This window comes from Chiloscyllium plagiosum, unplaced genomic scaffold (assembly GCF_037043375.1).
Source record: "Chiloscyllium plagiosum isolate Xiang-an unplaced genomic scaffold, Cpla_swu_hap1 HiC_scaffold_2, whole genome shotgun sequence".
Taxonomy (NCBI): domain Eukaryota; kingdom Metazoa; phylum Chordata; class Chondrichthyes; order Orectolobiformes; family Hemiscylliidae; genus Chiloscyllium; species Chiloscyllium plagiosum.
In genome coordinates, this window is record NW_028270140.1 from 21,703,564 (window position 1) to 21,717,177 (window position 13,614).

At 39.9% G+C, this 13,614-nt stretch overlaps 1 protein-coding gene across 5 annotated transcripts in view; it reads left to right on the top strand.

Annotated features, from left to right (window-relative positions):
• LOC122563792 (ephrin type-A receptor 5-like) overlaps window positions 1-13,614 on the top strand; it is a 332,189-nt gene that overhangs the window by 295,402 nt on the left and 23,173 nt on the right. For all 5 annotated transcript variants that reach the window (XM_043718006.2, XM_043718007.2, XM_087995269.1 and 2 more), the window contains exons 13-15: window positions 828-1,037; window positions 6,390-6,539; window positions 8,420-8,613. In XM_043718006.2, coding sequence (XP_043573941.1) covers window positions 828-1,037; window positions 6,390-6,539; window positions 8,420-8,613 — 554 coding nt within the window. The remainder of the gene's footprint in view (window positions 1-827; window positions 1,038-6,389; window positions 6,540-8,419; window positions 8,614-13,614) is intronic.

Here is a 13,614-nt window from a genome sequence, read left to right on the forward strand (position 1 = left end):
TGTCCAGCCTCCTGATGCTGTCTGGCTTGCTGTATTCGTCCAGCTTCATGCTTGTCTACCTTGGATTCCAGCAGCTGCAGTTTTCTTGTCTCCAACGAAACTTGATGGGAAAGCACACAGTTGGAATTCTGTCCTTGTAAGCAAGGAAACTGCAACTAACTATGAAATAGACACACCATACATATATAATGTATATAATATATTATAAATTGATCTGGCTCATGAGATATTCACAGTGATTTGTCCCTCATCTGTTTCATCTCCAACAGTACAAAATCAATGCCAGATGGCAGATGCTTAAATGAGCCTGTAAAATGTTCTTTATTGGTGAGCTGGCTTTGAATTGCATACCTTCAAAATTTGTGAAGTCTTGTTTATTTTATGGCATAGGCTTTTGTACTTTAAAGGCAAAAGTATTTTGATATGTTTGCACTTTCTGACCAGACTAGAAAAGCACTGATCTGTAAATTAAATGCTGAGTTATTTCACTCAGTCCTGCTAATGCCCTTATTAACTTTCTTCCAGGAAGCATTCCCTCCCAAAATATCCCATGATCAAAAAGACATGTAGCTCAATCAGTCACTGCTGGTGTGTCTCCAGTATTAAAAATTTAAGTGATGGTAAGAGAAGGAAGCTTCATCTATCTGTATGGTGTTGTTGTGTTTGATACTTTAGGAGAGAAAGTTCAAAATGGACCTCTTTCTACAAACTCACCTCAATATGTTTCCAATTAAACTATAGTTCAATCTAGCCTTTGTTTGCTCCTCAATGGAATGACAGTGTAACAGTGGAGATGTCAAATGATCAATGTTTTAACTCTACTTTAGAAAAATGATGGCCAATTTACAGTCATCCAACTAGTGGGAATGCTGAGAGGAATTGCTTCTGGAATGAGGTATCTTTCAGATATGGGTTACGTCCACCGAGATCTGGCTGCTCGAAACATCTTAGTCAACAGTAACCTAGTCAGTAAGGTGTCTGATTTTGGCCTTTCCCGTGTTCTTGAAGATGATCCAGAAGCTGCTTATACAACAAGGGTATGTGAAACTACACTTGGTCAGTGTTGTCTTTGTTTATCATTTGAATAAAGTATAATAGACCACAGATTACAAATGTGTAAAGTACTTGTATCAGATCTTTGGTATAGCTACCATCATTAAGGATTTTGGAACATTATAGTGGGATATCAAAAAACAAATCAGCTTTCCCAATGTCTAACACTTCACCGTGCAAAATAGAGTTCCAGACATTGAGGCAGTCGGGATGGAGAGAAAATTACTGTAGCTTTGATATCTGTAGTCTTTCTCAGCCTTTCTTAAGGTGCAGCTTCAGCAATCTTTACAGTCTTGACATGCTTATAGTTATTGACTAAAGTGTTTCTTTATTCATGGTCTGATATGGGCGCTACTAGTAAAGCTAACATTTTGCGTTCTTTTGTAATTGCCTTTGAGAATTTGGTGGCGGAACATTCTCTTGAATCACTACTTTGCATGGGGCTTGTAGTTTGGGATTTCACTGCATTGCTGTATCAGCCAACAATCTACACACTCTCAAACCATCAAACTTTCTGTATCCTTTTAAAGCTTTGTTGTTTCTGTATAAGTATCAAAAGATGGTTTTCGTGAAAGCTACAATATCTCAACAATTTCTTTGGTTAACAATGGATTTACTTTGTAACAAGGATCTTTCTTAAAAAAAGACATCCCAAAATCATTTTACTGGAATTAAAATGCTAGCTGTAGAATAAGTGAAATGTGTACTGCTGAACAAAGATGTGTGTAAATTCAGGGTCCTTTACTGGTGTGAAGACATTTTGTCAGCATTTTTGTGCCATTACTACTTCCTCAATGTAACCACTAACTGTGGACAGCACAGTTGAGTGGAGATGGGGATCAAGGGGCAACCTTTATATACTGTTTCAATTTATCTTCATCTGCCCCTATCTACACTGCAGTAAATTATTGGGAGGCATTTTGTGGATAGTCTGTACTGTATTTCCCGGTGTCTGGCTGTGGCCTTGGTGAGGGAGGTTGAAGAGTGAATATGATACTGATAAGGGTCTCTAAGATGTTAAAACTAAGCCTCTATAGAAACATCATGACTGTTAGGAGACTAGCACAACTGGCTTTCTTTGGAATCCGGTTGAGCTTTGATTAGTTGACTTCCGAGGGCTGTTTATCCTCTGGGAAATCAATGTGTTCTATTTGTAGCAACTGTACCTACTATCCTACTATTAATCTGAGGTTCAATGTTCAGAATCAATGGGGAAGCAGGCTATATGACATTAGTGATCTGATTCACTCAGAGATGATAGAACTAAAAACTTGGCCCCAATATGAACATCCTTTCAATAAGCACTAACTGGTGCAGCAAATTCCTGCCACTCACCTAAGCTTGACCATCTATTGAGGTGAGGGTGTACTCTAAGACTGAAGGCAATGTGTGAAAACCATGTAAGTTGTTAATGGATTCCTGCACACTCTGAAACAGATTGTGGTAGCTCTTGGGTAGACAGTCTAATAAGTCAGCAATTGATGATTACAGAACATATTTTCTTTCTAAAAGCAGGGACCCAAAAGCTCTCTGTACTCATCAACAGAGCAAGATCCCCAAAACCTGCAGAGATCAAATTGTTTCCAAGGTTGCCCCTGGCTTTGTGATCCCAGAAACACCCCATGTGAGTTGTCAGCATGCAACATTCTTACTTGTTCACAAGATGTGGACATTGCTGCTTAGGCTGAGACTTATTTCCCATCCTTACTTGCGCGAAGTTAAAAGTTAGCCGAATTGGGGGTCTGGGTCACATGTAGGCTAGACCAGGCAAGGATGGCATGTTACCTTCCCTAATCCACATTTAGTGAACCTAATGGGATTTTACAACAGTCTTTACGTGGTTGCCATTGTGCTAGCTTTTTTATTTTAGATTTTTATTAAACTTCACATCCATCATGATAGGATTCAAACCCATGTCCCCAGAACATTAACTTGGGATTAAGGATGACTCCAACCAGGTTATGACAATCACCAACAGACAATCTAATCACTGCCCCTTGACATTCAATGGTGTTACCATCACAGAATCCCTCATGATCAACATCCTTGGGGTTACCATTGACCAGAAGCTCAACTGGACTTACCACACAAACACAATTGCTGCAACAGCAGGTCAGAGGCCAAGAGTACTGCGGTGAGTAACTCACCTCCTGAATCCCCAAAAGCCTGTTGACCAACTATAAGGCTCAAGTCAGGAATGAGATATAATATCCCTCCGTTGCTAAAGATGGATGCATCTCCAACAACACTCAAGAAGCTTGACACCAACCAGGACAAAGCAACCCACTTGATTGGCACCACATTCTCAAGCATTCAGTTTCTTCAGCATTAGCACTCCATAACAGCAGTGTGTTATCTACAAGATGCACCACAGAAATTCACCAAAGGTCCTTAAATAGCAGCTTCCAAAACCACGATAACTTCCATCTAGAAGGACAAGTGCAAATGATACACGGGAATATCACCTGCAATTTCCATTCACCATCCTGACTTGGAAATATATTGCCGTTCCTTTACTGTGATTGGGTCAAAATCTTGTAATTCTCTCTCAGTGGCATTGTAGGCTAACCTACAGCACATGGACTGCAATGATTCAAGGAGGCAGCTCATCACCATGTTCTCAAGTGCAACTGGGTACAGCCAATAATTGCTGGCCAGTCAGTGACACTCATGTCCCACTTGTGAGTAAAAAAAGTCTTAGTTATTTCTCACTTGCTGACTGTGTTTCATTCTGCTGTGAATACCTTGGGATGTATTATGATGTTAAAAGCACTATATAAACGCAAGTTGTTATTGATGTAGCACAGGAACAACAGGTAAGATAAAGAGATGTGCTCAGAACATAAATCTATGTACACCTTGTTGTCAGAGACCAGGGATCCTTTTGATGTAGGCAACAGTGCTCCTCTAGATGTTATGATTTGGAGATGCCGGTGTTGGACTGGGGTGTACAAAGTTAAAAATCACACAACACCAGGTTATAGTCCAACAGGTTTAATTGGAAGCACACTAGCTTTCGGAGCGACGCTCCTTCATCAGGTGATTAGATTACATTACAGTGTGGAAACAGGCCTTTCGGCCCAACAAGTCCACACCGACCCGCAACCCACCCATACCCCTACATTTACCCCTTACCTAACACTACGGGCAATTTAGCATGGCCAATTCACCTAACCTGCACATCTTTGGACTGTGGTAGGAAACCGGAGCACCCGGAGGAAACCCACACAGACACAGGGAGAATGTATAATTTCAGTTACATCACACTGTAAATTTTTGCTATAAATTCTGTGTTACGATCGAGCCCTCTACTATCACCCGATGAAGGAGCGTCGCTCTGAAAGCTAGTGTGCTTCCAATTAAACCTGTTGGACTATAACCTGGTGTTGTGTGATTTTTAACCTCTGGATGTTGTGAGCTTTGGAGTCCCTGTTGCATGAGCTGCACCAAAGGAGGTTTGGCTCTTCTGTGTTGAGGACTCTGCTGGTTCTCTCAGCTTCATCCTTAGCTGTGTCAGAATGCTTTGTGTGATATATGTTCATTAATTTTTTTTCTTCCTATGTGCAGTATTTTGACACATCAGATTTTACTCGCTGTTAATCTGATCAAATACTTATTTTTGTCCAGCTCATTGCCATTTCTGAGGTTCCCTTTCAGGTCCACTCGCAGTTGGATACAGGTTTTGCCTCTTTTCTGTATGAATCCATGTTGTCGAAGAAAATGAGCAGAATCCCAGCATTGACACCTGGCACATTCAGCGCAGTGTTTCCTTCATCCCCACCCTGGCACAGCCTGTTCTATTCCTCATCCAGTTTCTTATCCATTCTCAGATCATACTCTATTTCTGTCTCCACAGGGGGTTCCAGCAATTCTGCACTTCTCCAGCAATTTGTGTTTGTTACAGATTTTGTTTTTACCCTTTTTTATCACCTGTGATTAAAATCATTTGAATAGCTGTTTGATTTTTCACTTATTTGTTTTAATTTATTGACAACTGGACTGGGAGAAAGACTTATTTGGTCACTTTTGTAAGACATATAACAACATACAATAAAAACAATAACGACTGTTCTGAGTTAGACTTAGCAAGAACCTGAGGTTTGCAGGTGGAGCAAGTAGCAGTGATTTGAAAACAAGATGAAGGATTTTAAGAATAACATAGGGTCATTCTGGAAAGCCAATAGAATTTGGCAAGGACAATTGCTAAGTTTGCAGAGTCTATTTTTGGGCAGCTTACATAACAATGACAACATGTATCTACATTACACCAGTAATGTAGTTCCTAGGTGTTTCATCGGAGTCTAATCCAATATGAACTATAAATCATGGATGAGATGGAATTTACCTGAGAAGATTCAGAGGTTGACTAATATAATCCTGTTTACCTTTCTGTCTCCATGTACTCCAGATATGTTTCTGTTGCTCCAATTGTTCCATGCTGCAGACCCCTACATATATCAAATTTTAGTTAAAGGAATGAACTCAGTCAGTGTCCAGTGCATTGTGTTTCACCTTGTCTTGCTTCAGGCTTTTTTTTTTAATTAATCCAATTGGCAATGCTGAGTAAACACTGCTCATTTAAATGAACATTTGGCTAGCTTTCATGCTGATGATCCACTGTTCCAGAGGACTATCAGGCAGGAAATGTTCACAAAACAAATGCTGTAGCTCATTCCTTTCTCTAAATGAAAGATCATGAAGAAGTAGATTTAAATGATAATATTTGTCTTGCTCTCTCTCTAACATCCTGTAGAGTTGATCCAGTTCATTGTGAATGTTGAACATTAACAGTCATGGAAGAAAGCATTTACCCTGGAAATCAGTAAATTAATTTATTGAATGAGATTTACCACTAGATATTCAATAGAAGAATGTAAAAATGTACAAAGTGGACAAATTAAATAAATGGAGGATCTAAATTGGTCTCTACCTCATTTGCGACAGATTAAAAATTAAATACAGTTTAGCAGCGGAGAGGACAGGGGATATAACATAGAATTATCCATTCCTTTGTTCAATAATTGGTAAGTATTCTCATATAGAATGCACAGGATGTAAGAAAATGTTGATGGATTATTTATCTATGCTTGTTGCTGATCAAAGGATTCCTACCAGTGAGGAAATAGGTGAAACGTTCTGTCAATTGTTCAGACAAAACCAGTTTGAAAAATCAAGACAACCAATTAGCAGTCAGTCAACCATTGCATAGGGGCTTTGTTCTCTAGAGATTGGCTGCCTTCTGTCAAGTCTACTGTTTCTGCATCTTATTTCGATGTCTCTTCCAAGGTGTCTTGCATCCTTAGACATTGACATTTTTTTCCCCGTTTGTTGGACAGGGAGGGAAGATTCCAATCAGATGGACAGCTCCAGAGGCAATAGCTTACCGCAAGTTCACTTCAGCCAGTGATGTTTGGAGTTATGGAATTGTCATGTGGGAGGTGATGTCTTACGGAGAGAGACCTTACTGGGAAATGACTAATCAAGATGTGAGTACATCTAAGCATCAGAACTTGTAGACAGTCATGGAAGAAAGCATTTATCCTGGAAATCACTGTAGGCTGTGGTAGATGAATACTCAATAAAGTCCCTTTCTCCATTATTTTAACAAAGACATCAGCACACTTTTTATAATATATTTTTATCAAACTAGCTTTTGGTTTTCAAACTCCAGCCTCGCCAATAAATAAGGAGCATTAGATTAGATTACTTACAGTGTGGAAACAGGCCCTTCAGCCCAAGTCCACACCGACCCGCCGAAGCGTAACCCACCCATTCCCATACATTTATCCCTTTACCTAACACTTTAGCATGGCCAATTCACCTGACGTGCACATCTTTGGACTGTGGGAGGAAACCGGAGCACCCGGAGGAAACCCATGCAGACACGGGGAGAATGTGCAAACTCCACACAGTCAGTCGCTTGAGTCGGGAATTAAACCCGGGTCTCTGGCGCTGTGAGGCAGCAGTGCTAACCACTGTGCCACCGTGCTGCCCATTGTATGAGAAAGTAACTGAAGTAGAGCCAAAATGCAGCACACTGCATTGACATCTTAGGCAAAGCACAAATATCGAATTATGTAAACGTACAAGTCAGTACTTTACAGCAAGATAATTTTAAAGACAAGTGTGTATGAAGATATCTAGCAAAAGACCGCCACCATAGGGATATCATTTGCAAACCAATTCTCCTCTTGGCCAAACACTTGTACGATATGAGAGGATGCGTAGTCTCGTCGAAAAATTCAGAATGAGGTGGCACAGGTTCAGAACAAAGGACAAGGTAGAGACAAAAATGATTTTCTTCTCTCAGAGAATTATTGATGTTTGGAATTCTGTGTCATGTAAGAGCAGAAGTGTCTGGGTCTTTGAATATACTCAAGGTGAATTAGACACTTTCTGATTTACAAAGAACATTATGGGGGAACAAGAAGGAAAGTGAAACTGCTCTCATAATATCAATCATGTTTGTATTGAATTGAGGAACAGAATTGCCTTTTCTCTTTCAATTCTTGAGTTCCTGTGCCTAACTGCTGAGCCCAATTGCTACATCTTTAACCATGGCTTAAGTGAGATCTGTTAAATCAGGAAAGAGGGCAAGAAAAAGAGACAATACGCTCCTAGACCTTAAGTGTGAGAGAAGAATCATTTTGTGTGCTATGTGCAATAGAAGTCTTTGAATCTTTCTGTAAAGATTGACTTTTTGATTTTTGTGGCACATTGCAGAGGGGAACCTAAGCCTATGCAGTGTACTTGCCTCCTGAACCAGCATTCTAATTCTAGAGAGTACAGATACATAGGTTGTATAGAAGTGAGATCTACTTTCGAGGAAACACAAGCTGGACCTTTTCTTTTCTCATCAATTTTAATTTTTTGTGGTGAAAAGCCAATGGTCTTGCCATGAAGAAAATAGCCCAGTAATGTAAAAAAATCAAACTGAACCTGATTGTGACACGTGCATCCAGAAGCTGATACTCTGCCAAAAACACAAAGTGGAATCCTTCAGCTTTAAGGCACACATCAGATAAGTAAAGGTCAGTAAATATTCAACATGTTAGACTGCTCGTTAAGGATTACATCCACAGCAAGTTAAGTATTGACAACATAATACAATGTTCCCTTTATGAAAGGACAGGAAAGATTTAGAGGGATATGGGCCAAATACAGACTAGTTTAGTTTGGGAAACGTGGTTGGCATTGAGTTGGACCAAAGGGTCTGCTTTCATGTTGCATGACTTTATGACAGTGCTTTCCAGGTTTGTAAGCTGTAAATCAGGTTTAATGAGAAATGAGCGGAACTGCAACAAAGTGGTGTGTGACATTAGCTATGTGTTACCATTTGAAATAACATTTGGTTTGTTTGTAATAGGTGATAAAGGCTGTGGAAGAAGGGTATCGCTTGCCAACTCCCATGGACTGCCCAGCTGCCCTTTACCAGTTAATGCTTGATTGTTGGCAGAAGGATCGCAACAGCAGGCCCAAATTTGAAGAAATAGTTAGCATTTTAGATAAAATGATTCGCAATCCATGCAGCTTGAAGACATTAGTTAATGCCTCCACGAGGTATGTTAATTTCTGTGAAATGGCAATTATATAAGATGTAATTGGTAAAAGAGCCAGAGGGGAGGTGAGGAGATTTTGTTTTTATGCAGTGAGTTGTATGCAACGCCTGAAAGGGTATTGGAAGCATATGCAATTGTAACTTGCAAAAAGGAGTTGGTGACAATAATTGAAAATTAAATACTTCCTCAAGGAAAGAGCAGAGGATTGAGACTTAATTGCTTGGTTCTTTCAAAGAAGTGGTTCTGGTATGATAGGCAGAATAGCTTCCAGTATTGTATCCTTCTATGATTCTGAGTAACTTTATCATGTTTCGTTTTTTTTAACAAAAATATGAACAATTGCTTGGGTTGTTGACAGTGCACTGATAAATATGGATGCTACTAGTGATACTTCAGCCAATTCCTTAATGTGTCAGATAACAAAAGCCTAGTCACCAACAGATGAATCACAGTTTTTCCATGAAATCATGTTTGCCATTTGTGCAGTCTTGTATCCTCACTATGGAGCCAACAGTCTTCTGATATGGTTGACATTATTTACTTGGACTTTACTAAAGCCTTTGACAAGGTTCCACATGGTAGACTAATTAGTAAAGTTAGATCGCATAGGATTCTGGGTGAGCTTGCTAATTGGATACAAAATTGGTTTAAGGACAGGAGACAGACAGTAATGGCAGAGAGTTGTTTTCAGACAGGAGATGTGTGACCAGCAGTGTTTAACAGGGATCGGTGCTGTGTCCGCTTTTGCTTGTCATTTGTATAATTAATTTAGATGAGACCAAAGGAAGCATGGTTAGTAAGTTTGCAGATGACACAAAGATTGGTGCTTTAGTGGACAGTGAAGGTGGTTATCTAAGATTACAAAGAGATTTGATCAATTGGCTAACGTGGTGCCGCTATTTAAGAAAGTGGTAAGGACACGCCAGGGAAATATAGACCAGTGAGCCTGACATCGGTAGTGGGCAAGTTGTTGGAGACCATCATAAAGGACAGGATGTACATGTATTTGGAAAGGCAAGGACTGATTAGAGATAGTCAACATGGCTTTGTGCATGGGAAACCATGTCTCACAAACTTAATTGAGTTTTTTGGAGACGTATCAAAGAGGATTGATAAGGGCAGAGCGGTAGACGTGATCTATATAAACTTCAGTAAGGCGTTTGACAAGGTTCCCCGTGGGAGACTTGTTAGCAAGGTTAGATCTCATGAAATACAGGGAGAACTAGCCATTTGGATATAGAACTGGCTCAAAGGTAGAAGACAGAGGGTGGTGGTAGAGGGTTGTTTTTCAAACTGGAGACCTGTGACCAGTGGAGTGCCACAAGGATCAGTGTAAGGGTCCACTACTTTTTATCATTCATATAAATGATTTGGATGTGAGCTTAAGAGGTATAATTAGTAAGTTTGCAGATCACATCAAAATTGGAGTTGCAGTGGACAGCGAAGAAGGTTACCTCAGATTTCAACCGGATCGTGATTAGATGGGTCAATGGGCTGAGAAGTGTCAGATCGAGTTTAATATAGATAATGCGAGGTGCTGCATTTTGGAAAAGCAAATCTTAGCAGGACTTATACACTTAATGGTAAGGTCATGGGGAGTGTTGCTGAACAGAGAGTGCAGGTTCATAGCTCCTTGAAAGTAGCGTTGCAGGTGGGTAGGACAGTGAAGAACGCCTTTGGTATGCTTTCCTTTATTGGTCAGAGTATTGAGTACAGGAGTTGGGAGGTCATGTGCGGCTGTACAAGACATTGATTAGGCCACTTTTGGAATATTGTAATATTTGGAATTTTGGTCTCTTTCCTATTGTGAAACTTAAAAAGGTTCAGAAAAGATTTACAAGAATGTTGCCAGGGTTGGAGGATTTGAGCTATAGGGCGAGGTTGAATAGGCTAGGTCTGTGTTCCCTGGAACATTGGAGGCTGAGGAGTGACCTTATAGAGGTTTATAAAATCATGAGGGGCATGGATAGGGTAAATAGACAAGGTATTTTCCCTGAGATGGGGGAGGGCATAGGTTTAGGGTGAGAGGGGACAGATATAAAAGAGACCTAAGGAACAACTTTTTCACACAGAGGGTGGAACATGTATGGAATGAGCTGCCAGAGGAAATGGTGGTGGTTAGTACAATTGCAACATTTAAAAGGCATCTGGATGGGTATATGAATAGAAAGGGTTTGGAGGGATATGGGCCGGTACTAGCAGGTGGGACTAGATTGCGTTGGGATATCTGGTCGGCATGGACACGTTGGACCGAAGGGTCTGTTCCCGTGTTGTACATTTCTATGATTCTATGACTCTAATTGGGTCAATAGTCTAAAGAGTGGTAAATGGAATTTAATTTAGATAAATGCAAGGTATTAGATTTTGGTAAAACAAGCAAAGACAAGACTTACACAATTAAAAGTAGGGCCTAGGGTAGCGTTGTAGAACAGAGAGACCTAGTGGTTCAGGTACATAATTCTTTGCATTACATATAGATTCAAATTGAATTTTTGAATTGAATTTACTGTCATGTGTACCGAGACACAGTGAAAAGCTTTGTTTTGTGAGCAATACAGGCAGATCACGTAGTTAAATAGCATAGATAAGTAAATAATAGGTAAGCAGTGGCAAAAACAAAAACACAGGTACAGGCGAATGTTAAGAGTTTATGAGTCCATTCAGTATTCTAACAACAGTAGGGTAGAAACTGTTATGAAACCGGATGGTACATGTGTTCAGGCTTCTGTACCTGTATAGATAAGGTGGTTAAGAAGGCATTTAGCATGCTTGCCTTCATTGGTCAGACCTTTGAGTTTGGGAGTCGTACAGGACATTGGTGAAGCCTTTTCTGGTGTACTGTATGCAGTTCTAGTCATCCTGTTATAGGAACAATATTATTAAGCTGGAAAGGGTCAGAAGCGACTTACCAGGATATTGCTGGGAATGGAGGGTTTGAGTTATAGGGAGAGGTTGGGATTTTTTTCACTGGAGTGTAGGAGATTGAGAGTTGACCTTATAGAGATTTATAAAATAGTGAGAGGTATAGTTAAGGTGTGAGAGACAAAGCTCACTCACTTCAATAATTTCAGTCCAAGACAAGATCTGAATGAATAGTATTGTTTATTATGCTCTTGCTAGAGGGTGTTGTGTCCACAAGGCAGGCACACACACACACTGAATTCAACAAGTACACAATATTTATGTAATTCATTTCTCTTCCCTCCTCCCATTGCTCCTCCCCATTTACATCTGTTTCTAATGTAAACCCGGCTGTTTATCTCTGAACTCATCCAGCCTTGTCCGTGACAAAACGTTTCTCTCTGGCCTCACAAGACCGTTTGACTACCTCCCTCTGTGGTCTTCTTGTTATTTACCCTTCTTCACTGCCATCTGTTTCCGTGCTTACCAAAGCAATATTTCCTTTTATCCTTTATTCACACCGAGCTTTATGACCCCTTAATGATGGTCCTTTCTGTTTGTTTTTGCAGAACCGGGAAACAGATGGTTGTAACTGTTTGTACAGGCATATCTTACTCAACCGACACCCACCTCCCCTGATAGCCCACACTGAGCCTTGTGATTTTTGCAGAAAGAACAACGTGTACAATTCTTTTCCTTACAATAAGGCAAATGTCAGGTGTCTCTTCTCTAGGGTGGCGGATTTCAAGACTAGGGGCCATATTTCTAAGGTGAGAGGAGAAAGATTTAAAAAAGACGAGAGGCAATTTTTATGTGTAGAGAGTGGTTCATGTGTGGAATGAACTTCCAGAGGAAGTGATGGATGCAACTATATTTACAATGTTTAAAAGACGTTTAGATAAGTACATGAAAGGAAATGTTTGTAAGGATATGAGTCAGGTGCAGGCAGCGTGGACTAGTTTAGTTTGGGATTATGGTCAGCATGGATTGGTTTGACAGTAGGGTATGTTTCTGTGTTCTGTGACTTTACGACAGCTGCCAGATAAGATGCTGTACCAGCTGTCAGCACTTGTAAAATCAGTCATACAGCAGTACCCTTTACTTCCATCTCAGGACAGTAGCTATTGGTGTAAGTTGTCCTGAAGTAATTCCCGTGCAGAAGCAGAGCCCTCGTTGTGTCTCAGTGGCCATTTGAAATAATTGTAGGGTGAAAATAAGGGGGTTTAGTGAGTGTATAGAATGAGTTGCCAGAGGAAGTGATGGAGCCTGGTACAATTACAACATTTAAAAGGCATGTGGATGGATATATGAATACGAAGGGTTTAGAGAGATATGGAGTAAATGCTGGCAAATGAGGCTAGATTAATTTAGGATATGTGGTTGGCATGGATGAGTTGAATTGAAGCACCTGTTTCTGTGCTGTACATCTCTATGAGGCTATAACTGATACCCTAGTTCTGTATAACAACAAAAGTTTGTACCTTTTAATGCATTTTGCCTTTACAATGTATTGATGCGACTTTAATTCTAGACTCTCACAGGACAGTTGTAAATGGAAATGAGTGAGCAATGAAGAAAGCCAAATGGATTAATCATGCATAAATGGCACGTTAATTAGGAACAGCAGATCACTGGGGTCTTGTGGTACAGTGGGTAGCTTTCCTGTCTTGGAGTTCCACTACAAGATGTGATGTAAGAGAAGTGGATTCATAATGCAACCAAACAGACTAACCAGCAACCAATAAATTATTTTAATACATACTAATGGCAGATAGTAATAACAAAAGAAATTATTGGTCATTTAAGTGATAGATAGAAAGTTGAAGTTTCTGTCAACATTATCCATAGCTCTAGACTACAATGTAAATAATGTGTGTTGGTGCAGCAACATTCAGGTCTCTCTGAATGACCTAAAACTCATTACCATCCCAGCAGATTATTGTGCCTTGCTGGATTAGAGAACATTTCTTAAAAGGTTTGAGAGTAAACAGACAATTACAAACTTTTAATAGCACATGGAGGATTTGCAACAATTGTTCATTCATGTCTGACACAAAATAGAACAGTAAAATCTTGCATTATATGCAGTATTTCAAGATGA